General features: G+C 42.4%; 1 protein-coding gene, 1 long non-coding RNA gene and 1 pseudogene across 5 annotated transcripts; 1 reads left to right on the top strand and 2 right to left on the bottom strand.

The window, feature by feature from the left end:
• Positions 1-4,619: 4,619 nt before the first annotated feature.
• On the top strand, positions 4,620-5,810 carry LOC141777518 (uncharacterized). The gene is made up of 2 exons (XR_012595911.1): positions 4,620-4,902; positions 5,462-5,810. It is a non-coding gene; the product is annotated as an uncharacterized LOC141777518 (long non-coding RNA).
• A 1,541-nt stretch (positions 5,811-7,351) lies between these two features.
• Positions 7,352-10,812, bottom strand: LOC141777511 (uncharacterized; annotated as a pseudogene).
• A 2,304-nt stretch (positions 10,813-13,116) lies between these two features.
• LOC141777513 (tropomyosin alpha-3 chain-like) lies at positions 13,117-25,840 on the bottom strand. 4 transcript variants are annotated; one of them, XM_074651820.1, is made up of 9 exons: positions 25,504-25,840; positions 22,266-22,391; positions 17,410-17,543; positions 16,654-16,771; positions 16,486-16,556; positions 16,296-16,371; positions 15,425-15,487; positions 15,273-15,342; positions 13,117-14,660 (listed from the first exon to the last, which is right to left on the bottom strand). In XM_074651820.1, the coding sequence occupies exons 1-9, from the start codon at positions 25,615-25,617 to the stop codon at positions 14,578-14,580; spliced, it is 855 nt and encodes a 284-aa protein (XP_074507921.1). In that variant the 5' UTR covers positions 25,618-25,840; the 3' UTR covers positions 13,117-14,577. The 4 variants fall into 4 exon arrangements, with proteins under 4 accessions (XP_074507921.1, XP_074507923.1, XP_074507922.1 ...); XM_074651821.1 differs by lacking the exon at positions 13,117-14,660 and adding an exon at positions 14,847-15,084 and having other exon boundaries at positions 25,504-25,825; XM_074651822.1 differs by lacking the exons at positions 22,266-22,391; positions 25,504-25,840 and adding an exon at positions 18,862-19,302.
• Between the last annotated feature and the right edge of the window lie 546 nt (positions 25,841-26,386).

Raw genomic sequence — 26,386 nt, 5'->3', positions numbered from 1 at the left:
TCATTCTCAGAGGACATGCATGTCTGTACCAGTGGGCAACCTCCGGTCTGAAAAGTGAAGCCAATGCTGAAGTGTCTTCAACTTGCATTCTATCTATCTTTCTGGTTGCAGAAAGAAGTCTGATTGTATAGAAGTCTATGAGAAAATGACCCTATACTTTCTTTACTATTACCTCAGTAAACAGTGTAAACATGAGTTTATGGTCTCAATCGCTAGTTTCAAGTCTTCTTTAATACATGATGTTCCTTTAGTAAATTATGGTCCCATTTAGAATACAATAGACGATAAAGCAGGTTATGCTTTAAGGCGTGGCTACCTTGTAATTAACAGGGCGCTACCATGGTGTTGTCCGGTCTGGGAGTTGTCTGTATTTTCGTCTTACAACTTTAACCCTTTCACAGTGTGTTTTCAGTTCATGAAAGTTAATTGTAACATTTTGGTCGCCTAAAAATATCTTATTCAGCATTCGGTTGTTCTTAGCTCCACCCTCTCGTGTCACTTCTGGTTGCACAAACACCAAGATGGTGACAACCAAAACCCAAGATGACGACGGCCAAAAATCTAAATGGTGACGGCTAAAATGCCAAACTCCAGGCTTCAAAACGGCGGTCCACAAACCAATGGGTGACATCACTGTGACTACGTCCACTTCTTATATACATCCATCCATCCATCTTCAACCGCTTATCCGGGATCTGGTCGCGGGGGCAACAGCTCCAGCAGGGGACCCCAAACTTCCCTTTCCCGGGCCACATTAACCAGCTCTGACTGGGGGATCCCGAGGCGTTCCCAGGCCAGAGTAGAGATATAATCTCTCCACCTAGTCCTGGGTCTTCCCCGTGGTCTCCTCCCAGCTGGTCGTGCCTGGAACACCTCCCAAGGGAGGCGCCCAGGAGGCATCCGTGCTAGATGCCCGAACCACCTCAACTGGCTCCTTTCGACGCAAAGGAGCAAGGACTCTACTCCGAGTCCCTCACGGATGACTGAGCTTCTTACCCTATCTCTAAGGGAGACGCCAGCCACCCTCCTGAGGAAACCCATTTCGGCCGCTTGCACCCGCGACCTTGTTCTTTCGGTCATGACCCAACCCTCATGACCATAGGTGAGAGTAGGAACGAAGATTGACCGGTAGATCGAGAGCTTTGCCTTTTGGCTCAGCTCTCTTTTCGTCACAACGGTGCGGTAAAGCGAATGCAATACCGCCCCTGCTGCTCCGATTCTCCGACCAATCTCACGTTCCATCGTCCCCTCACTCACGAACAAGACCCCGAGATACTTAAACTCCTTCACTTGGGGTAAGGACTCATTCCCTACCCGGAGTAGGCAATCCATCGGTTTCCTGCTGAGAACCATGGCCTCAGATTTAGAGGTGCTGATTCTCATCCCGACTGCGTCACACTCGGCTGCGAACCGATCCAGTGAGTGCTGGAGGTCGCAGACCGATGATGCCAACAGGACCACATCATCTGCAAAAAGCAGCGATGAGATCCTCAGCACACCGATCTGCAAACCCTCCTCCACCCGACTACGCCTCGATATCCTGTCCATGAATATCACGAACAGGATTGGTGACAAAGCGCAGCCCTGGCGGAGGCCAACCCCCACCGGAAACGAGTCCGACTTACTGCCGAGGATCCGAACACAGCTCTCGCTTTGGGCGTACAGGGATTGGATGGCCCTGAGAAGTGCCCCCCTCACCCCATACTCCCGCAGCACCCCCCACAGTATCTCCCGGGGGACCCGGTCATATGCCTTCTCCAAGTCCACAAAGCACATGTAGACTGGATGGGCATACTCCCAGGCCCCCTCCAGGATCCTTGCGAGAGTGAAGAGCTGGTCCGTTGTTCCACGGCCAGGACGGAATCCACATTGTTCCTCTTCGATCTGAGGTTCGACTATCGGCCGAACCCTCCTTTCCAGCACCTTGGAGTAGACTTTACCAGGGAGGCTGAGCAGTGTGATACCCCTGTAATTGGCACACACTCTCTGGTCCCCCTTTTTGAAAAGGGGAACCACCACCCCGGTCTGCCACTCCTTAGGCACTGTCACCGACTTCCACGCGGTGTTGAAGAGACGTGTCATCCAAGACAGCCCCTCCCCACCCAGAGCCTTCAACATTTCTGGGCGGATCTCATCAACCCCCGGGGCTTTGCCACTGTGGAGTTGTTTGACTACCTCAGTGACTTCCACCAGGGTAATTGATGATGGTCCCCCATCAGCTTCCAGCTCTGCCTCTACCATAGAGGGCGTATTGGTCGGATTCAGAAGTTCCTCAAAGTGCTCCTTCCACCGCCCGATTACCTCCTCAGTTGAGGTCAACAGTGTCCCATCCTTACTGTACACAGCTTGGATGGTTCCCCGTTTCCCCCTCCTAAGGTGCCGGATGGTTTTCCAGAAGCACTTTGGTGCCGACCGAAAGTCCTTCTCCATGGCTGCTCCGAACTCCTCCCACACCCGCTGCTTTGCCTCCGTCACGGCAGTGGCTGCTGCTCTTCGGGCCCGTCGGTACCCTGCAACTGCCTCCGGAGACCTCCGAGATAACATATCCCGGAAGGCCTCCTTCTTCAGTCGGACGGCTTCCCTGACCACCGGTGTCCACCACGGTGTTCGAGGGTTGCCGCCCCTTGAGGCACCTAAGACCTTAAAACCACAGCTCACCGCCGCAGCTTCAGCAATGGAAGCTTTGAACATCGTCCACTCGGGTTCAATGCCCCCAACCTCCACAGGGATGCCAGAAAAGCTCCGCCGGAGGTGTGAGTTGAAGATCTCTCGGACAGGGGCCTCCTCCAGACGTTCCCAGTTCACCCTCACTACGCGTTTGGGCTTACCAGGTCTGTCCAGAGTCTTCCCCCACCCTCTGACCCAACTCACCACCAGATGGTGATCAGTTGACAGCTCCGCCCCTCTCTTCACCCGAGTGTCCAAAACATGCGGCCTCAGGTCAGATGATACGATTACAAAATCGATCATCGACCTTCGGCCTAGGGTGCTCTGGTACCACGTACACTTATGAGCATCCTTATGTTCGAACATGGTGTTCGTTATGGACAATCCATGACTAGCACAGAAGTCCAACAACAAACGACCACTCGGGTTTAGATCAGGGAGGCCGTTCCTCCCAATCACGCCACTCCAGGTGTCTCCATCGTTGCCCACGTGCGCGTTGAAGTCTCCCAGGAGAACTATGGAGTCCCCTACTGGAGCCCCATACAGGACTCCATTCAGGGTCTCCAAGAAGGCCGAATACTCCGAACTGCTGTTTGGTGCATACGTACAAACAACAGTCAGAGTTTTCCCCCCCATAACCCGAAGGCGTAGGGAGGCGACCCTCTCGTCCACCGGGGTAAACTCCAACATAGCGGCACTCAGCCGGGGATTTGTGAGTATCCCCACACCCGCCCGGCGCCTCACACCATGGGCAACTCCAGAGAAGAATAGAGTCCAACCCCTATCCAAGAGTACGGTTCCAGAACCGAGGCTGTGCGTAGAGGTAAGCCCTACCAGATCCAACTGATAGCGCTCCACCTCCCGCACAAGCTCCGGCTCCTTCCCCCACAGAGAGGTGGCAGCGCACCCGACCCAAGCGGTTCTTCCCGCAGGTGGTGAGCCCACAGGATGTTCTTATATACAGTCTATACCAAATGTCATGGCAATCCATCCAGTAGTTGTCAAGACATTTGACTTAAAAGCTCAAATATCAACCTCATGGTGGCGCTAAAGGAAACATCAGAGGATCACCAATGTCATTAGGTTTCATCCTCTGGAAACCTTGAATGTCTGAACACAATCTCATGCCAATCCATCTGATAGTTGTTTAAATATTTCCCTCTGGACCAGAGTGTATATTTAATACAGAACATGCTGTCAAAGGTTTTCATCAGGACTATTTCTTCGGTAGAAAGCAGTTCCCATGTAATCTCTTGGTGATGGAATCTGTGGTTTATCAAGAGTAACCCGGGACATTGCTTCTGAAAAAGACATATTGCTTCTGAATTTTTTTAATTCTTTTGTAATTTGGGCAAGGAGATCCTTTAATTACTGCTTAATTATTGCTGGAGACCGTCGTTTGTGATGTATGTTAAGATTGAGTGTTAGTTTTGGCCTGACCGCACTCCGATGTTTGCCCCATCGTGCCAAGAATAGCAAAGAAAAGCTTCTCTTAGCACTGCTTGAATCAGTGCCATCCAAACAAACTCAAAGAGCTTATAGGATTTCATGCTGACTGTTCCTTGATGTGGAGGACATGCCGGGGGTCCATATGTGCAGTGCCAGTGACGACTGTCACTCCTTGGGTATGATTAGAAACCAAAGAGGAGATTCTTTCCTGTCTTTGCCCGTTCCTCTCCCACTCCCTGCTCTTTAGCATTCCTCCCGTACCGCTATGATGACGACTACCACCTCCCACTGTGCAATAATTGCCTCCATTTAGAAGCCTCAAATATCATATTACATCTCCAGATTCTACTTTGCTTGTATCAAGTGGTACAAGTACGCTATCATTAAGTCAGCCCTTGAAATATCAAACAAGCTCTGGTACCGCAGCACCAAATATGGATGTGCAGATATTTGGAGTTTGGAAGGTTTTCATTTCAGACATGAATTCATAGAAGGATGCTGGGTAATGCAGTCCTCTCCTGTGTAAGAGTCAGAGCTACTACAGATGGGTTGTTTATACTCCTGCAGCACCACTTCTGGTAGCTTCAAGTAATCCCCCTGGTTCGCTGTGGATAATCTGTCCAGCAGTCGTCACTGCACGTCCCTGTGGACGTCCTCCACCTCCTCCTGTCCACCAGAAGACAAGACCCATGGGCTCAGCATCAGCTGCTCTCTGTTATTCAGCATTTGGTGCTTTGGGAAATACTTGACATTTTATGTCGAGCCCCTCTGCAGTCTGCACAAGCGGTATGGCATTTATTTATTATCTTTAGACCAGATTATCTTTGTAATTTAAAAAAAAAACACCAATATGTTAATCTTATATGTGAATAACAAATTAAACACATTTGGCTGTTTTCACAAAATAATCTAGATAAATTAAATTTGGTTTATCAGTGAATGAAAGAGACTCAAAATCACCTCAGAAGGAAATCATTTCAACATACATGAAACTATTTCCAACTTCGTTCTGAAAGGAGCAACTAGATCTCACAATAACCTTAATGTGTTTTCCTAATATAGTTCAAATCAATATCACAACATTATTAAGAATACTTTTTGATATTGATATATATCATGATATGGAAAATGTGTACAAAATTGCATATGAAATAATCCAGATGACGTTCCGCTCCTTGCAATACATCCCAGAAAACTTCAACAACTAATATTGTAACTTTTTAATTACAGTATGCTTATTAATTTGGACAGTTATAACCATAATGTTGCATAGCTCTCTATACTTTGCATCTGTTCTTGTCAATTTCCGTGTGTGGGATCAATAAAGTTTATCTTATCTTATTAGAAGTGCACACATCCAGTCAGTCATCAGTCCATCAGCCTCGTCTCACCTGCTTGCATTTGTCCTCCGCTGCCTTCTGGTCGGACTCAGCCTGCTCTGCCCTGTCGATGGCGTTCTCCTTGTCCAACTTCAGCATCTGCATCTTCTTCTTGATGGCCTCCATGGTGGCAGTTGGGTCTCAGTGTCTCACAAGGCTTTAGAGGGGGAAAAAAAGTTTTATTTCTTCAGGTGAGAAGCTGTTGCAGATGTTTGGGAGGAAGACGCCTCACAAGAGCCCTGACGGTGGAGAGCAACCAGCAGATGCAGAGAGGAGGAGAGAGACAGAGCGAGTGAGCAGAGAGGAGGATGCAAAGTGAGAGTCGGTGAAGCTCTGTGTGATTTAAACTTGACTGGAGGTTTGGAGACAGCCCCAGTCTCTAGTGACAGCCCTTTCCCACCGTTCACCCCTTCCGTCACTCCCCGCGTTGGCTACTCTAGAGCTGTGCCCCCCTCCCTAATCTCAATTTCACCTCTTGAAGGAACAACATGGTGTAGATCTCCTATCTCCTTATTTGGATCATGGCCCTTTTGTTTTGAACAGGAGAGATAAGAAGAAGGAGAAAGACCCAGAATTAGTTGGACATTGTTCACATTAGTAATCTGAGTTCATTTCCCCCTTTTGGACTGCATACATATATGCCTGTGTTGTTACTCAGGAATGTTCAGATTGATGTTAATACCAGAGTTGGTTAGAAAGGACATAGTTTTCATTCTACCGCTGAATGAAAAAGGGCTGCTGGAAAATGATCCAGCCAAAGAAAATGTGGAGAAAGAGCTGCGTGTATGTGATCTACACCAGGCAGCTGCAGCGTTACAGTCGAGCTACAAACACATAAACCATAAGTCCACTGCAGTTAAAGTCCTCTTAATTACTATTGGTCTGACAGACCTTTATTTAGATCTGCTTTCTGTAATTTGTAAGGCGCACAACATAAAAAGCATTGTTGACTGGAGGTTACAACTTGAGATGGTTTCCAGGAATTTCTTTTTCTACACTTATAAGATATTTGGAAAATGAGTCATGCATAGTGTTCACGCCATGATCTTTATTTGCAGATTATCAGAAACCAGTTGGATTTTATCATTTTTATTTTTGTAATTTCTGGTTAATCTTGGTGCAGACAGTGGTAAATTTGAATTTGTCATAGTGCGTGTGAGCTGCCTATATCTATCTCATCAGCACCGAGGGACCTGTCTTTTTGCTTCCACCTCTTCTGTGCCAGCTGCCCCAGCTAAAAATAAAGATTACAAGGAAACTCAAAGAACAGCGAGGAGGCACACAGTGGCCATTTAAGTGACATCTGAAGATAAACCCGGACACATGCAACTCTTGGTTTTCTTGTTGCATTGCCACCGTTTCAGTGTATTTCCCCTTATTTGATGTCATTCCTTTGACATTGTCCTGGTTGTGCTTTGGCACAGAGGACTCTGTACAGGTTTTCTGTAGGTAGCCTGAGTTTTAGGAGCATATTGTTGCTGTCCATTGAAATCCACGTATTTTCCTATATGTGTTATGTGAAAATTCTTCTACTTTTTAAAGGAACAGTGTATAACATTTAGGGGGATCTATTAGCAGAAATGGAATATAATATTAATAAGTATGTTTTCTTTAGTGTATAAGCACGTTAAAATAAGAATCATTGTGTTTTCGTTACCTTAGAATGAGCTGTTTCTATCATAGGCAGCAGGTCCTCTCCACGGAGTCTACAGTTTGTTTCTACAGTAGCCCAGAATGGACAAACACTGGCTCTAGATAGAGCCATTCACGTTTTCACATTGGCCACCGTAGTTCTCCTACATGCTTGGCACATGGGAGAAGCTTCAGTTACTTGCAATCTGCAACCTCACCGCTAGATGTTGCCAAATCCTTCATTCATTCAAAGCCTTTCGCTCCTTTGTGGAGCATAGGCCGTTGACCACAGTCCGCCAGAGTCTTTTGTCCTGGGCTTTCCTCTCCAGTTGTTTCCATGTCAGCCCGCTCTGTGTGATGTCCGTGTCAAGGTCCCTGCGCCAGGTGTTCTTGGGCCGGCCTCTCCTTCTTTTGCCTTGTGGGTTCCATCTAAGGGCCTGCCTGGTGATGCTGGTACCGGGTTTCCGGAGTGTATGGCCAATCCATCCCCATCTCCTTCTCCTGATCTCTTCTTCAACAGGTTTTTGACCTGTTCTTTGCCAAAGATCATTGTTACTGATGGTATCCGGCCAGTGGATGTTTAAGATGCGCCTCAGGCAGTTGTTTATGAATGTTTGTACTTTTGTTGTTGTGGTCTTTGTTGTCCTCCACGTCTCTGAACCATAGAGGAGTATTGGTTTAATGTTGGAGTTGAAGAGTCTGAGCTTTGTCCGCCGGCTGATTTCTTTGGAGCTCCAGATGTTCTTTAGTTGTATGAATGAAGCCCTTGCCTTGCCGATTCTGGCTCTGACATCTGCATCCGTTCCACCCTGTTTATTGATGACACTACCGAGGTATGTAAAGGCTTCTACTTCTTCCAGTGCTGTTCCCTCCAAGGTCACTGAGTCTTCACTGGTTGTGTTGACCTTGAGGACTTTACTTTTTCCTTTATGGATGTTGAGGCCTATTTGTGATGATGTGTCTGCCAGTATTGTTGTCTTTTCTTGCATCTGTTGTCGGCTGTGAGACAGCAAAGCCAGGTCATCAGCAAAGTCTAAGTCGTCTAGCTGTGTTGTGAGTGTCCACTGGATCCCGTTTCTCCTCTGTGCTGTTGTGGTCTTCATTATCCAATCGATAACCGTGAGGAAGAGGAAAGGGGACAGTAGACAGCCTTGCTTGACGCCGGTCTTCACTTGGAAGCTTCTGGTGAGCTGTCCTCCATGGATAACTCTGCAGGTCATCCCTGCGTAAGAGTTCCTGATTATGTTGACCATTTTTTCTGGAATGCCATGGTATCGAAGTAGTTTCCAGAGGATGCTTCTGTCAATGCTGTCAAATGCCTTCTCATAGTCTATGAAGTTGATGTATAGCGGAGAATTCCATTCCAATGACTGTTCAACTATGATGCGGAGAGTTGCGATCTGGTCCACGCATGATCTATTCTGCCGAAAGCCTGCTTGCTGGTCTCTTAGCAGTGGGTCCACAGCTTTCTTTATTCGTTCCAGGAGAATTCTGTTGAATATCTTTCCTGGCACTGAGAGAAGCATGATTCCTCTGTAGTTAGAGCATTTGCTCAGGTCTCCTTTCTTGGGGAGCTTGACCAGATAGCCCTCTTGCCAGTCTGTTGGTACTTCCTCCTTCTCCCAGATCTTCTGAAACAGTGGGTGCAGCATCTCTACGGAGGTGTCCATGTCTGCCTTCAGCGCCTCTGCCGGAATGTTGTCTGGTCCTGCTGCCTTGTTGTTCCTCAATTGTGTGATGGCCTTTTTAATTTCCAGCTTGGTGGGTTTTCCGCAGTTGATGGGCAAATCCGTCTCCGCAGGTTGAATGTCTGGAGGGTTAGGTGGTGTAGGTCTGTTCAGAAGTTCTTCAAAGTGTTCTGCCCATCTCTCCTGTTGTTGCTCTAGTTCTGTGATCGTCTTCCCTTCCTTGTCTTTCACTGGTCGATCTGTCTGTCTGGTCTTGCTGGACAGCTTCTTGGTGGTGTCGTACAGCTCTTTCATGTTTCCCTTTGCTGCCGCCTCTTCTGCTTCTTTAGCCAGGCTGTCGATGTAATTTCTCTTGTCCTTCTTCGCACTTTTCTTTACCTTTCTGTTGACCTCTGTGTATTCTTGTTGGGCTTTTGCCTTGGTTGTTCTTGTACGACAGTTGTTAATCTCTGCCTTCTTCTGTCTTCTCTCTTCTATCTTGTGTAGAGTTTCTGCTGATATCCACTCTTTCTGCTGGCACTTCTTTAGTCCGATTACTTCCTGACATGTTGTTGTGACGGCCTCTCTTATCTTTTCCCATTGGTCTTGCATGTCTTCTTCCATGCCCAGATCTTGCAATACCTGGAATCTGTTCTTCAGAGTCAGCGTGTACTCCTCCCTTTTCTGTGTCTCTTCCAAAAGGCGGACGTTGAACTTCTGTCTCTTTGTTGTTGTTTCCATCCAGTGCTTCTTCAGTTTCAGCTTCAGAGTGGCAACTAGCAGGTGGTGATCTGATGCTATGTCTGCTCCTCTCCTCACCCGTAGGTCCTGAAGTGATCTCCTGAACTTCCTGGTTATACAGAAGTGGTCGATCTGGTTCTCTGTCACGCCATCCGGTGATATCCAGGTCGCTTTATGAATCCTCTTGTGTTGAAAGACGATTCCACCTATGACTAGGTTGTTCAGGGCACAGGTGTCTGCAAATCTCTCTCCATTCTTACTCATCTCTCCCAAACCCTGCTTGCCCATTACTTCTTCGTAGCCTGTGTTGTCTCTTCCGATCTTTGCATTGAAGTCCCCCATGAGAATACTGATATCTTTTCCCTTTATCTGTTCCAGGATGCTCTGCAGTCTGTTATAAAAGTCATCCTTATTTTCATCGTTGCTGTCGTTTGTTGGTGCGTAACACTGTATCACATTCATCTTGATCTACTGCTTCTTAGTTCTAAAAGAAGCTGTTATGATTCTTGGACCATGTGCTTCCCATCCAATCAGGGCTCTCTGTGCTGTTCTTGATAGAAGAAGACCGACTCCCTCTGTGTGCGGGGCTTTGTCTTCTTCATGGCCCGAGTAGAGTAGCAGCTCTCCTGTCATCAAATCCTTCATACTGTACCTATAAAGCTGCAGTGGAATTGGAGCAAATATGATAAAAAAAAGTTATTTTTATAAAACGGTCACTATATCCGGACATTAGTGCATGAGACTGGTAATCTGAAAATGTGCCACTGTGTCCTCCGGTGCTCATGGCGTCTGCAAGATTTCACAGACTGGAGGAAAACAACCATCAGAGCTGATCTGAGGTCTGCTGTCCATCTGCCGTCTATGAGAGCCGGCTGTCAATCACTCGCAAACTCTGATCAAACGGTCAAACTAGGCAGCGCTGATCAAATATGAATCAACATTCTGTTACTGTAATGCTTATTGTTCTCCTCAAATGTTTTCAGACACATCTTGTAGTGTACTGTTTAGATGTAAAATGAGAAAGTTTGTGACCCGGCAGCCATGTTGAGATAAGTTGAGGAAATACCAAGCACCGCCCACCAACCAGTGCACAGCCAATAGGAACGCTCAATAGGAACGCTCAATAGGAACGCTCAATAGGAACGCTCAATAGGAATACTCTCTATCTCTGAAATGACCTGTGATTGGCCAAAGTCTCCTGTCACGGGCTAGATTTTTCAAAGCCTGAAAACAGAGCCATGAGGAGGAGCAGAAGTCTGGTTTTCTCTCAGAACACTTGAATTACAATATGCTGAAAGGTTATTATGGAATTTTTGCCAAATGATGCCAAAAATATACTGCCTACCTTCACTTAAAGCTAAATAAAACATCTAAAAACCCATTGATTATATTAAAAATGTATTGTCGCAAAGCTAAAAACAACACTGTTTTTCTTACTTTATATTCGTGATGTTTTTCACAGGATGGTCTTGACATGTCAGATTGGCTGAGATCATTTGGTGTGAGGTTGGGGCCTCACACCAAATGAGAATCCATAAGAACTGTGTTACACAGTGTGTAACGTAAAAATGTAGATGCACAAATCTTTTCTGTTGGAGAGTTAGAGACTGATAGTGCTGTAAGTGGACTAATAGGATTCTTTCTAACTGTAGCAGGGGAGGGAACCTGCAGCCTTTTTTGGCATAAGTTTATAAAAGTGGTGACAGTTTGATAGCTTTACAGCCCGGGGGTTAAGCTGACATCATTACATTGTGACTGTGTGCCTTATTTGGTCGGTCAGGATGCTGGCTACACACAATGTTATGATAATACAATGCTCAGACACTATTCAATGTAACAAATGTTGATTTTGGACGTGTTGTAGTGATGTTTTCTTTTTAATAAAATTCTTTTCAGGTTGTATAGTGAGCCTCAGCGTTGTAGAAGAGAGAAATAGAGACAAAGTGAATCATATGCAGAGTGAGAGAAATAAGAACCCTCCCACAGGAAACTGAGCTAAACTCCTCTTCTCCTTGTATGGTAAAAAACTCCCCAAAAAGCCACAGGATCGCCTTGGGAGTAGAGTCAAAGTCCTGCTAAGTATAAATCACAAAGCCATGGGAATGGTGGAACAGATTATATGAACGCTACCATGAAGAATACAAACAGTTTTAGGAGTCTTAAGTGCTTGATGTCATGCAAGGGATATGTGGACATTACAGGTCTGGGTTAAATGTTGCCACTGTATGATCAAAACACATTTATTACAGTCTTTACAGTCTAATACGAACGTCTGTAATATTCCTAAAATTTGCTGTGGCAACACCTGCACATGTAACACCTGCGTGACGCACTGACTCATAGTGTAGACAAGCCCTTTCCGCAACAAGAGTAAACACGTCAGCCCTGCGGCTTCTGCACAAACATGTCTTACTAACTACACAACGACATCCAGCGATCCCCACCTACAACCCCAAACACAAACACTGTGTGTAGTGTATGGAAGTGGCTGAGGGAAGTGGCAGTCTGTTATATTTGGCTGTGTAACTCAGTCCAGTTGTATCTATGACTTCTGACAATGTCTAGACTCCATCTTACCCAAAGGGATCACATCTGTCACTCATATGAGGTACAGTTGTCTCGCACAAGCCTGGTGCTGAAAGGCCTTTCACGCCAAGAGGGTGGGGGGTGTTCTTAGAGAAAAAAAACTCAGATGGTCATTTTTACTGTCCCTCCTTCAGTTGCTTCTATATTTAACTGTATCAAATGTCACTGCAGAATTTTCACACTGTTTTCTCCCAAAAGGACCCAGCTGATCATTCACACATCTTCATCCCTTCTCTTCTTTATCTCTTTGACACACAGAGGTGAAAAGCACCTGCTGTTTGGGTTAGTTTACTTGAGCAGGTCTTTAGACCTAAGTTATTTTAATGTTAAGCCTGCACTACCTCAATGATTACTCCAGTAGCTTTGTGTATTATAATACACTGACGTACGAAGTGCTATATTTTTAGATATAAGAAGCAGCAATGCTTCTACTTGTGCTTCAAGAATCTTTTCGCCTCGGATGAAGTCAATATTTGCTGCTTGGCTGCCATTTAAGAGTTGCAGTTATAGTCTGTGAGATGATTGGGTTCATTTAAGTTTAAGTATGAAGTTATAGGACGTGGGTCGGCACTTATGACGGTGAAGATTTGCACAAATACCAGTTTGCAGTTGAATGATAATCTGAGTTCGTTTAGTGAGGTTAGACACATATTAGCACCATTGCAATGGAAATACATAATGAGTGGCTGATTATGCAAGATTCACCACCCGACCACACAACTAGATGGCCAAATGTATTTGGACATGCTTGATGATGTACTTTTGTGTATGTATATGTAAAATAGCCCAAAGCTTTGAAGCCCAAAAAATGGTATTCGGTACAGCATTAATTGATACACACACAGAAAACACTAAGGAAAAACAACAACAAACAAATATCAACAAAAAAACACGATGTATCTAGTTCATTAGGTCATAATTCTGTCATGCATAAGCTACATTTCTTATTATTAATAATAATAATATGATAATAATAATAATAATAATAATAATAATAACAATAATAATAACTTTATCTATAGAGCACTTTTCATACAAGAGATCAAAGTGCTTTACAAAAGAAAATATAATGCAACACATTCAAACAAGGGCAGATAGACAATAAATTAGACAATAGGCCAGTAGATGCTAAAATATATAAGTGAAATTAAAAACACCATTAAGAATAATAAAAATGAGAGAATTGTTAGAAATAGTAATAATAATAACAATAATAATTAGAAAGACTGTGACTTCTACAGAAAGTACAGAGTTGGTTGGGTAACTTGGTTTTCCAGGTAGTACATAAAGCGTGTTTGTGGCCTTGAGTAGCATACGTCAGTTTTTCCATGCAGACAGCTTGAGATGCTATTCTGCCATTGATTAATAGTTGGTGCTTCAGATTTTTTCCATTGAAGAGTAATAAAATATTTTTGCCTGTAGGATACAAAGACTTGCCTCAGATTTTGATAGTTTCACATCATTAGGAAAGAGACCCAAGGTACAAAGACGTCAGCAGAGAGGTAATGTTACAGACACAATATCAGATGTGTCATCTACTTCCACCTACACTGTACTAATGTCTCCTCCTCTGAGACACATTTTACACATGAAGTGCCTGAATTATTTTCATTAAATCTGTGTAAAAGAGTTTTGTGTTCTTGTGGTCTGTGGCTGTTTTTCATGGCCTGGGGTTTGCTGTTTAGTTCCAATTAATGAAAATCTTATCTTATATATGTGGCAACAGTTTGCATTGCAGTTTGATCCTAACAGTTGAAAATGGTGCTATCTTGTGGTGATCATATTGAGGCAAGAGCACTTTTATCTGAAAACTGGTTGGCTAATGCCGATCAGCCATTCATCCAGTAGAGGGAGCTACAGGATGAAATCAAGGTTGATGACAGAATGAAGTTAATGTGACACAGCGGTTCCCAACCAGGAGCATCTTCTGGTAAAAAAAAGTTAATCAAGATGCATTTAATTCTGGAGGAATCAAGTTCAACATCTGTTTGTTGTTGTGTTTACAGCTTTGTTTTAGTGGAGTAAAAACAGGTGCATCATAGACAAAGCAGCTACTTGTTTGTATGCCGAATTGAAGAGTGGATTTTTTTTACTGTAAAATGTTTCAAACAATATTGTAAATGTGTTTGCCTGGAGATTTAAATGTCTGATTTACCATCTAATTTAGTTTGAACACAAAATATATCATCTCATAATGGATGACTAAAGATTAAAGAAAGTATACATAAATAATAATAATAATAATAATAATAATAATAATAATAGTTTTATTTGTAGAGCACTTTCCAAGGAAATTCACATTATATATAACAGAATACAATGAAACACAAATAATTAAATAAAAAACAATAGAATGGGAAAATAAAGAAACAAGCTGCATAAATACTATATGTACATTTCAGGTCCTGGTGTGCCGAAATTAGTTTTTTTATTTGTTTGATGTTCTTCTTGGCAGTTTACAAGCAATTGAGCTCCTGCAGTGTTTGGTCCAGGACTTGTTGTATTCCTAAGTTTACCTCTCTTTCTTTCGATAGACGCTCTGCAATAAAAAAGTAACAGCAGATATAAAATGCAATCGCTATGTCAGTGAACAGATTATTGATCACATAAGTGCAATTGGTAAGCTAATACAATTTTTAGAATGGCCAATAAATATAGAAACTATTGAATGTTACAGCTACAGAGTGGTGGAAAGCAGGCTTAACTGAAATGACAGAAGACAGGGTAAAAGAGAAAAATATCTTTATTGAGCTTTAGATTAACACAAAAGGAGCCAGAGGCATTAAAAGCAAAGGGAGAAAGGAAGAGACAAAGTGCTTCTAATCGGGCAAGGAGAGAGACAAAGGGGAAAGTGGAAACATCATGAGCTAAAAGCCAGGTTTACAAGGTGTTCATATCATTGAGGGCATTATCCAGCTCCTCGCTGATAGCCTTGTATCTCAGCTTCTGAGTGTACAGTTCGTCTGCAGGTCAGAGGGCAGAGAGAGAGAGCAGGTGGAAGACAAGGCAGAATAGTGCAGACCATGATGGGAAATCAGGAGGAAAAAGAGAGAAATCAGATCAAAGATTAAGAAAATTAGGTACGATAAAGATTTGAACGAAAGGTTGAGCAAAAGAAGGATTTGAAAAGAAGGATTCAAATGAAGTGTACCTTCTAAGTCATCTATGGTCTTCTCCAGCTTGGTCACTGACCTCTCTGAGAATTCTGCACGGGTTTCCGCCTTTGAAAAGACAATAAACATATTATAATCATCCCGACACAGTTTCCCTCAGAGAATAGAGCTCGAGGAGACATGAACTTACCTCCTTAAGCTTGTCACTCAGGACTTTAATCTCCTCCTCATATTTATCTTCTTTCTCAGAGTACTACAGAGACAGAAAAGATAACCATTTCAATGCCAAAACAATAAATATCACAATGTTTTTATTTGTCAAAATGTATAGCTCCATCATTCCATTAGTTATTCACACTCAATATCTATGTTGTACACTCTATTGATAAACATGTTACAGGTGAATTGAATGTAATAAAACATCAAGAAGCTCTGCTGCTCCGGGGGAACAGCTGAGTAGTCATACTGAGGTTGTTTTAAGGTCAAACAGCAGGCTCATAGAGACAAACATGCACGCATAAACTGGTCCTTGTTGTTTATATGTTGTTTGTTTCTTTATTATTACTTCTATGGAGGCAGCTATATGATAAGACGACATGTCATGTGTCATATCATGTGTTCAAAATCTGAGTCCAAGACAAATTTCCCCATGGGGACAATAAAATGTATCGTATCGTAAAGTATCGTATCGTATCGTATCGTATCGTATCGTATCGTATCGTATCGTATCGTATCGTAGGGCATCGTAGAGCGCCGTAGCGCATTGCGTCATATTGTGTCATATCGTGTCAGACTGCGTCGTACCGTATTGTATCGTGTCGTATCGTATTATATCATATTGTGGCGTGTTGCGTCATATCGTGTCGGATTGCGTTGTATCGTATTGCATTGTGTCGTATTGTCTTGTGTCGTATTGTCTTGTGTTGTATTGTCTTGTGTCATATCGCGACGTATCGTGTCGTGTCGTGTCGTGTCGTGTCGTGTCGTGTCGTGTCGTGTCGTGTCGTGTCGTGTCGTGTCGTATCGTATCGTATCATCCAGGAGAGATTACCAACACTTACCTTATCAGACTGAGCCTCTAGCGACTTGAGGTTGTTGGTGACATTCTTCAGCTCTTCTTCCAGGTCGGCACACTTACTGCATGAATAGAGGAAATACATTTAAATTTTCTGAATATGTTTGACCTTTTACCTTGGTAACAACTGAACGATGCCCGCGAGCATTCATATAACTTCATCGATTTGTGCTTACAGTTCTGCAATTTCGGCCCTCTCTTCTGCTCTCTCCAGCTCACCCTCAAGGATCACCAGTTTACGGGCAACCTGACGTTAAAAAGATGTAAAATCACAGTTGAGCAAAAACAAGAAATGACATCGTGAAAACCGAAAGTCAGCTGAAACGTGACCTCCGCGTCCGCACCTCCTCGTATTTGCGGTCCGCCTCCTCAGCGATGTGTTTGGCTTCTTTGAGCTGGAATTCCTGGATCTCCATCTTCTCCTCATCTTTCATGGCTCTATTCTCGACCACTTTCATGCCTCTGGTGATCAGAAAGACAGACAGGTTTTAGTTCAACACCACAAATAGCACAGCACAAATAGCTGCAGGCTGCTTCTGACTATATGTTTGTGGTTTTGTGGTTTCAAGTCCCAACATTATGCAAATGCTAAGACTCTGTTTTGCACCTTTTACTACAATGAGCTCATAGTTATTGGTGTCACTGGACATACCAAACTGACAAAAATAAAGTCTCGACAGGAAAAAAAAACCAAGTATGATCTTGGTCTCTACTTATTTTGTATCTGTATATAGCTTTAATTTAATTTGAATTATTGGTTTAGCTTCTTTATTTCCTTTGCTCTAATTCTATCTTTTTGTATATGTATCTGGTCTGTTTCTTGTGCAGCAAACCCCTAATAAACACCTAATTTCCCTCTTGGCGTTGTTTTATTTTATATTTCCAGAACTAACAGCTCTGCCACCTTGTCCACTTCATACAATTCAAACGTGTCCATCCCACTCATCCTATGAAGCTATACTTCACTGCTCCCAACCAATCAAAACGTGGGCAGATTTGGGACCTTCAAAAAAAGCCATTAGATAATCATTTTCCAGTCTTGTATCTGATGGTATGTCTACAATTTTATTAATGAATGCATTATGACCGTTAATTCTCACCTTTCACTCTCATCTGCAGCCTTCTCAGCCTCCTCCAGTTTCTGCAGGGCTGTGGCCAGTCTCTCCTGAGCGCGGTCCAACTCCTCCTCCACCAACTGGATCCTGCGGTTCAAAGATGCCACATCGCTCTCCGCCTAAACCAACACACACACACACAGAGGGAAAGAGAGGTCACAGGTGAGAGATCAGCCAGGAAACAAGCTGCTGCCACAAGAGGAAGGATACTGTTGAGGATGGCCAAAGCTGCACATTGAAAGCCATCTATAAAGGTTGTATTGGTTTTGAGTGTAACGTCTCATTAATACTGCAGTAAGGTTTATCAGTTTATGTATACTTCTTGAAGTCAAATGGTCTCAACATTAAGAGCTGGGTATCGATAGTTATTTAATTATGCCTATCAGTCTTGTGTTCAACATTTTATTTTGGCCTATGTTTTTATGTTTTTATTCTGTATTGTTTTTATCTTGATGTTTGCACTATTTTAACTTATGTAAAGCACTTTGTAACTATGTTTGGAAAGGTGCTATACAAATAAAGTTTGTTATTATTATTATTTATTCTCTGGGCATGCATATATCCCTGTTTTCTTTTTCCTCCTATCCAATGAGTCAGATTTCTTCCATTTAATCAATTTCACTCTCAACAACAACCATGATGACTTCTGGACTTTGCAGCTTAACCAGATACTTTGAAAACTGCTGATGCAGAATAACAAGACTGGCAGCAGACTTAATAACCCTGACATATCTGAAGTGATACAGCTGCTCCTCTGCAAACCCATGTATGTTTGGGAGACAACAGATTGCTTCTTCTGAGGCCTGCTTCCTGTTTCCTGATATCACAGATAAACACGTCTGCTCTTTTCTTCCTGTGTGGAGGCTGAAGAAGAGGAGGAGGAGGAAGGCGCTCCTAATTCCAGATATATGTGTCAAATGTTATTCAGACAAAAAACAGAACAAAGACTACTGGATGCTTTGCTAAACAGGAACAAACCATTGACATAATTCGGGGGGGGGGAAATCCCAGTTTGAATAAAACGTAATAAGCCCGCCACACCTTAATATTTAAACCAACACTGACTATGGGTGTAATAGGCTACTGCGAGTTTCTCTCGTTGTATTCGTAGGTGTTTGAGAAGATCTAGGGCGGGTTCTAGTTAGATAACACAGCCGAACAAAAGTCTGAGAGGGAATGTCACTACAGTGATGATCCCAACTTCCTATAAACGTCTAAAACGACCACATTTACGCATTCCAAGATAAAAACAACAAATCTACTATTGGGTTTGGCAGGAAACGTTTGGAATTCTTATTAGAGCGTTATCATCATCATAACGCTACACATTGACACTTTGCGTTCTAAATTCTTTACAATCCTGCACTAAATGTGCTCAATAGGTGTGTGATAGTAAAGATAAAGTACTGAAGTTGGATAAATGAACCATTATCTCACTTTTTCGCGGCATTCCCGTTCACAGTCCAACACCCTTTGTACTTCCAGTGCACGGTCTTCTGCGTCATCAGCTTGTTGCTGGAGAGTCTGGATTTTCTTCTTTACCATCTCCATTATGTCTGCTACTTTTGTTCTCCTCACAAAAACAAAGAATGAGCCCGACAAATGTAGCCGTCTAGATCGAACTAGGTGTTTCCTTTAAAACTTTATAAAGTTGCTAACTCCGAGGAAAACTCTTTTTTTCTCTCGAGCAGGAAGTCAGTCAGGGCTGGGATGGGGAGGAAAAAAAAGGGCTGGGAGTTTTCAGGAAATTTATGGCGAGATCCTCCAATCCTGTTGAGAAGCCGGTCCCAGATGACATCACAGGGTTTTAGGAGGGGAAGGCTCTGCTCTTTTCCTCCACAAAGAGGTGTGTGAAGTCAGTGTGCAGAGGCTGTCTATTGTGGACTTATATGGCAAATGTAAGGTGTTGCTTAGGCTGCATTCTTCTGCTCTGATCGAAAAGGAGGAGGGCACAGAGATCACCTGATTCATCTGTCTGTGATTCACATATATGTGACTAATGTGAATCATAACTTATGATTATATGGTTGTGGGAGGAAGGGGAAAGAGAAGAAAAGTGTGAATGTGTGAAGGAGCAATAAGAGGCAAGTTGTAAAATGTGTAGAAATCAGAAGGTCCAAAGATTATGGATCATGGCAAACCTCTCGACTGTCTTCTTTTATTCCCTTGTTTTGTTGAAATCATAGGAGCCAAGGGACTTAAAGATTGTGCCCTTATGGTTTCCATGATTATAACTAGACTCTCAAAGTAGGTTTTGATAATTATATTTTCTGAATGTCACTCTGCTGCTATGTTTCATCACTCTAGAAAAAAACTAAAATATTAAAGCGAGTGTAAGCAGTAGAAGCAACACAGACTGAATGTAGAAGGCACTTAATGCAATGATTCTTGAAAACAAAAAGTAAAAGTGTGAATGTGTGAAGGAGCAAGAGGCAAGTTGTAAAATGTGTAGAAATCAGATAGGTCCAAAGATTAACTTGTGGAAGAGGAAGAGGGAGGGTCAATAAGTGATAATCCTCTTCAACAGGGGTTGTTGACCTGCAGCAGCCTGGAATGTAAATTGATTTGGTTGCAGACATGATGACCCGCAACCATAGGGTGGCGACACATTCCTTCTTCTGCCTCCTCCTCCTCCTACTCCTCACTTTTCAGAGCAAAACCTGTGTTTATTTTCTCTTTCTGTCCATTCTGTCACATTTATATGTATCAGCAGCATCCCTCATAGGCAGTGTGGAACACATTAGAAGAAGTAGTGGTGGACAGACCAAAATAGATCTGTGGTAGGGCTCTTCATTGATTAGTTGTTTGTTTATGCTTCTTTCATGCTGAATGACTTATTTCCAAGAAATGTATGGCACATCTCTGGTAAACACAATATTTAAAGTGGTGTTTTTGTGTTATTATTTATTTATTATATAGCTTCACAGATCTGTCTATTAAATCAATTAATCGGTTAGTCGCAAAATCGTATGGTAGTCGACCAAAGATGTCATTTTGAGGCTTTAATATACAGAATTGATTAGTGATTTTTTAATGCTTTTTCCATGCTGGATGATTTATTTCCGAGAAACTTATGAGCACATCTCTGGTAAACATAAGATTTCAATCAATTAGTCGATAAAATCATATGAGTGTTGGTCAACTAAGAATTTCCATGGTCGAGGACAGCCCTAATCTGTGGGCATCTGATAGGTCATCTGATACAGAGATCATTTGTAATCTTGTAATCTGACCTTTAACCTTTGGGGTCTTATCTCACCTGCTTTCACTGGTAGTTTTAGACACACACCGTGGAGGCTACTTTCATTCGTCAATTCCATTTTAGTGTAATTGTTACAACTGAAACATAAATTGATTATTCTAAAACTCATCAGCAACTATTTGGACAATAGATTAATGGTTTTAAAAACGTTTTCAACCAAAATGCCAAACTTTCACTGGTTCCAGCTTCTCATTTGTGAGAATTTGTATCTTTTTTTAAAAATATCTTATGAAATAATGAGCTGAATAGCTTTGGGTTTTGGACTGCTTGTCAGACAAAAGACGCTACGTTTGGCTTCAGGAAATGGTGAAAATTGTTTTTCATTATTTTCGGACATTTTATAGACCAAACAAGATAATAATAATTAAGAAAATAATCAGCAGATTAATGGATGATGAAAATAAGTGTTAGTTGCAGCCCCAGTAATTAAACATGTGTTACAACAACACATATTTTGTTACTCCCAGATAACACATCCTAAAAATTTGAACGGTAAAAGAAGAGAATCGTCATGCGCCACTGGGAAAACCACATTAGAAAGGTATTTCAGGTGTCATATCAATAATATTGCCCATGATTACCCAAAAAAGTTGAGCCTGATTGTCTCCAATTTTGTTGCTGAACTTTTTGCTTCAGATCAAAGATAACATTGAATCAGATATCATCTTTCAGGTATGTTGCTGTAAAAGCAAGATCATGAATGAAATAGATGCTCTTTAAAGGTGAATGGTCATTCAATGAGGTATGTGTACTATAAGGCCGGACAGAGCTGTGATATCTCTGCCCCAAAAAGGCCAGAGCATTGATTTCATTAGACACTGCAGTACGGCCTTCTCTGTTTGCTTAAGCTGCATTCCTGGGATTCCTGGTCGGCTACAGGTCGGCTAAGTTTTGTCTGTGCTTGAGAAACGGCTCCGTTGCAGACCTCACAAAGACGCCAATAACACTATGTGGGTTAGAAGATACAAATGACTCATGTCAGGATTCATTTCAGGGTTGTTAGTTTCCTTCTACATTGTGGTAGCAGACTCAAATTAGGAGTTTTGTGTAAATTGTTTCCATAGTGTACAGTACCTGCCTGTGTTTAATACACAAAAAGGGATTTTCAAATTCAATCTCATGGCAAACCTCTCAACTGTCTTCTTTTATTCCTTTGTTTTGTTGAAATCATAGGAGCCAAGGGACTTAAAGATTGGGTCATTATAGTTTCCATGATTATAACTAGACAAATAACTCAAAGTAGGTTGTGATTATTATATTTTCTGAATGTCACTCTGCTGCTATGTTTCATCACTCTAGTAAAAAACTAAAATATTAAGGCAAGTGTAAGCAGTAGAAACAACACAGACTGAATGTATAAGGCACTTAATGCAATGATTCTTGAAAACAAATGTTCATAGAAAAGAACATCTGTTTTGGTCTCCATCACTAGTATTTTACCAATCACAGGATGATATTTAGTTTAGTCCGTCTGAAAGAGTGGCAATCAATACATTGTCAAACTAAAAACCTAGACGTTGTGGTCTTCCACTGTAATGTGGATAATGTGTTTCAGATGGCGTCGTTGTGGTTAACTCACATCTGCGGCCTTCTTCTCCGACAGTTCCAGTTTCTCCTGAGCATCCTTCAGGGCCTCCGAATACTTGTCGAGCTCGTCCTCTGTTCCCTTCATTTTCTTCTGCAGGAACAGCAGCTCGTCCTCCAGCTGAGAGGAGGCAAACGTGACAGAGAGTCAGGAAGGATACAGCAAAAAAACAAACCAAAGTATGAATGAAACACTGCATGGAGAAATCCAGCAGTGCTTTGATACAGTGATGGGGGATTCAAGGATTCAAGGCTTGGGGTTGCACAGGTTATAGTCCATTAATGCTACACAAGAAAAACATGGCAAAACAAAACATGAAACAATTTGAGATTAAAACCAATTTAGTAGACTTTTTCAATACCCAGAAGCACTCAGACGTAGGGACATGACTAGTACCACTAAGTTAGATGTCTGTGGCTCTGTGGGACTTTAGCTACAGTGGTGCTTTGAGCTAAATGCTAATATTAGCATGCTAACATGCTCAGGATGATGTTAACATGTTGCAGGTATAATGAATACCATGTTCAACATTTTAGTTTAGCGTGTTAGCATGCTAATATTTGCTAATTGGCACTTAACACCAAGTACAGCTGACGCTGATGGGAATGTCCGTTTTACAGGTATTTGGCCATAAAACAAAGTTTTGGACTAATTTGAATATTTGGCCTGATGAAGGCGCTATAGATGAAAAGTCAGAGGACCACCAAAGTTATTATAATTCATTCTCAGAGGACATGCATGTCTGTACCAGTGGGCAACCTCCGGTCTGAAAAGTGAAGCCAATGCTGAAGTGTCTTCAACTTGCATTCTATCTATCTTTCTGGTTGCAGAAAGAAGTCTGATTGTATAGAAGTCTATGAGAAAATGACCCTATACTTTCTTTACTATTACCTCAGTAAACAGTGTAAACATGAGTTTATGGTCTCAATCGCTAGTTTCAAGCGTTCTTTAATACATGATGTTCCTTTAGTAAATTATGGTCCCATTTAGAATACAATAGACGATAAAGCAGGTTATGCTTTAAGGCGTGGCTACCTTGTAATTAACAGGGCGCTACCATGGTGTTGTTCGGTCTGGGTCGTTCTGTATTTTCGTCTTACAACTTTAACCCTTTCACAGTGTGTTTTCAGTTCATGAAAGTTAATTGTAACATTTTGGTCGCCTAAAAATGTCTTATTCAGCATTCGGTTGTACTTAGCTCCACCCTCTCGTGTCACTTCTGGTTGCACAAACACCAAGATGGTGACAACCAAAACCCAAGATGACGACGGCCAAAAATCTAAATGGTGACGGCTAAAATGCCGAACTCCAGGCTTCAAAACGGCGGTCCACAAACCAATGGGTGACATCACTGTGACTACGTCCACTTCTTATATACAGTCTATACCAAATGTCATGGCAATCCATCCAGTAGTTGCCAAGACATTTGACTTAAAAGCTCAAATATCAACCTCATGGTGGCGTTAAAGGAAACATCAGAGGATCACCAATGTCATTAGGTTTCATCCTCTGGGAACCTTGAATGTCTGAACACAATCTCATGCCAATCCATCTGATAGTTGTTTAAATATTTCCCTCTGGACCAGAGTGTATATTTAATACAGAACATGCTGTCAAAGGTTTTCATCAGGACTATTTCTTCGGTAGAAAGCAGTTCCCATGTAATCTCTTGGTGATGGAATCTGTGGTTTATCAAGAGTAACCCGGGACATTGCTTCTGAAAAGACATATTGCTTCTGAATTTTTAAAATTCTTTTGTAATTTGGGCAAGGAGATCCTTTAATTACTGCTTAATTGCTGCTGGAGACGTCGTTTGTGATGTATGTTAAGATTGAGTGTTAGTTTTGGCCTGACCGCACTCCGATGTTTGCCCCATCGTGCCAAGAATAGCAAAGAAAAGTTTCTCTTAGCACTGCTTGAATCAGTGCCATCCAAACAAACTCAAAGAGCTTCTAGGATTTCATGCTGACTGTTCCTTGATGTGGAGGACATGTCGGGGGTCCATATGTGCAGTGCCAGTGACGACTGTCACTCCTTGGGTATGATTAGAAACCAAAGAGGAGATTCTTTCCTGTCTTTGCTCGTTCCTCTCCAGCTCCCTGCTCTTTAGCATTCCTCCCGTACCGCTATGATGACGACTACCACCTCCCACTGTGCAATAATTGCCTCCATTTAGAAGCCTCAAATATCATATTACATCTCCAGATTCTACTTTGCTTGTATCAAGTGGTACAAGTACGCTATCATTAAGTCAGCCCTTGAAATATCAAACAAGCTCTGGTACCGCAGCACCAAATATGGATGTGCAGATATTTGGAGTTTGGAAGGTTTTCATTTCAGACATGAATTCATAGAAGGATGCTGGGTAATGCAGTCCTCTCCTGTGTAAGAGTCAGAGCTACAGATGGGTTGTTTATACTCCTGCAGCACCACTTCTGGTAGCTTCAAGTAATCCCCCTGGTTCGCTGTGGATAAGCTGTCCAGCAGTCGTCACTGCACGTCCCTGTGGACGTCCTCCACCTCCTCCTGTCCACCAGAAGACAAGACCCATGGGCTCAGCATCAGCTGCTCTCTGTTATTCAGCATTTGGTGCTTTGGGAAATACTTGACATTTTATGTCGAGCCCCTCTGCAGTCTGCACAAGCGGTATGGCATTTATTTATTATCTTTAGACCAGATTATCTTTGTAATTAAAAAAAACAAACACCAATATGTTAATCTTATATGTGAATAACAAATTAAACACATTTGGCTGTTTTCACAAAATAATCTAGATAAATTAAATTTGGTTTATCAGTGAATGAAAGAGACTCAAAATCACCTCAGAAGGAAATCATTTCAATATACATGAAACTATTTCCAACTAGATCTCACAATAACCTTAATGTGTTTTCCTAATATAGTTCAAATCAATATCATAACATTATTAAGAATACTTTTTGATATTGATATATATCATGATATGGAAAATGTGTACAAAATTGCATATAAAATAATCCAGATGACGTTCCGCTCCTTGCAATACATCCCAGAAAACTTCAATAACTAATATTGTAACTTTTTAATTACAGTATGCTTATTAATTTGGACAGTTATAACCATAATGTTGCATAGCTCTCTATACTTTGCATCTGTTCTTGTCAATTTTCGTGTGTGGGATCAATAAAGTTTATCTTATCTTATTAGAAGAGCACACATCCAGTCAGTCATCAGTCCATCAGCCTCGTCTCACCTGCTTGCATTTGTCCTCCGCTGCCTTCTGGTCGGACTCAGCCTGCTCTGCCCTGTCGATGGCGTTCTCCTTGTCCAACTTCAGCATCTGCATCTTCTTCTTGATGGCCTCCATTGTGGCAGTTGGGTCTCAGTGTCTCACAAGGCTTTAGAGGAAAAACAAAAGTTTTATTTCTTCAGGTGAGAAGCTGTTGCAGATGTTCGGGAGGAAGACGCCTCACAAGAGCCCTGACGGTGGAGAGCAACCAGCAGATGCAGAGAGGAGGAGAGAGACAGAGCGAGTGAGCAGAGAGGAGGATGCAAAGTGAGAGTCGGTGAAGCTCTGTGTGATTTAAACTTGACTGGAGGTTTGGAGACAGCCCCAGTCTCTAGTGACAGCCCTTTCCCACCGTTCACCGTAGAGCTGTGCCCCCCCTCTCTAATCTCAATTTCACCTCTTGAAGGAACAACATGGTGTAGATCTCCTATCTCCTTATTTGGATCATGGCCCTTTTGTTTTGAACAGGAGAGATAAGAAGAAGGAGTAAGACCCAGAATTAGTTGGACATTGTTCACATTAGTAATCTGAGTTCATTTCCCCCTTTTGGACTGCATACATATATGCCTGTGTTGTTACTCAGGAATGTTCAGATTGATGTTAATACCAGAGTTGATTAGAAAGGACATAGTTTTCATTCTACCGCTGAATGAAAAAGGGCTGCTGGAAAATGATCCAGCCAAAGAAAATGTGGAGAAAGAGCTGCGTGTATGTGATCTACACCAGGCAGCTGCAGCGTTACAGTCGAGCTACAAACACATAAACCATAAGTCCACTGCAGTTAAAGTCCTCTTAATTACTATTGGTCTGACAGACCTTTATTTAGATCTGCTTTCTGTAATTTGTA

The sequence above is a fragment of the Sebastes fasciatus genome, chromosome 11, assembly GCF_043250625.1.
Source record: "Sebastes fasciatus isolate fSebFas1 chromosome 11, fSebFas1.pri, whole genome shotgun sequence".
In the NCBI taxonomy this organism is placed as follows: domain Eukaryota; kingdom Metazoa; phylum Chordata; class Actinopteri; order Perciformes; family Sebastidae; genus Sebastes; species Sebastes fasciatus.
This window is presented reverse-complemented; position numbering and strand designations above follow the sequence as displayed.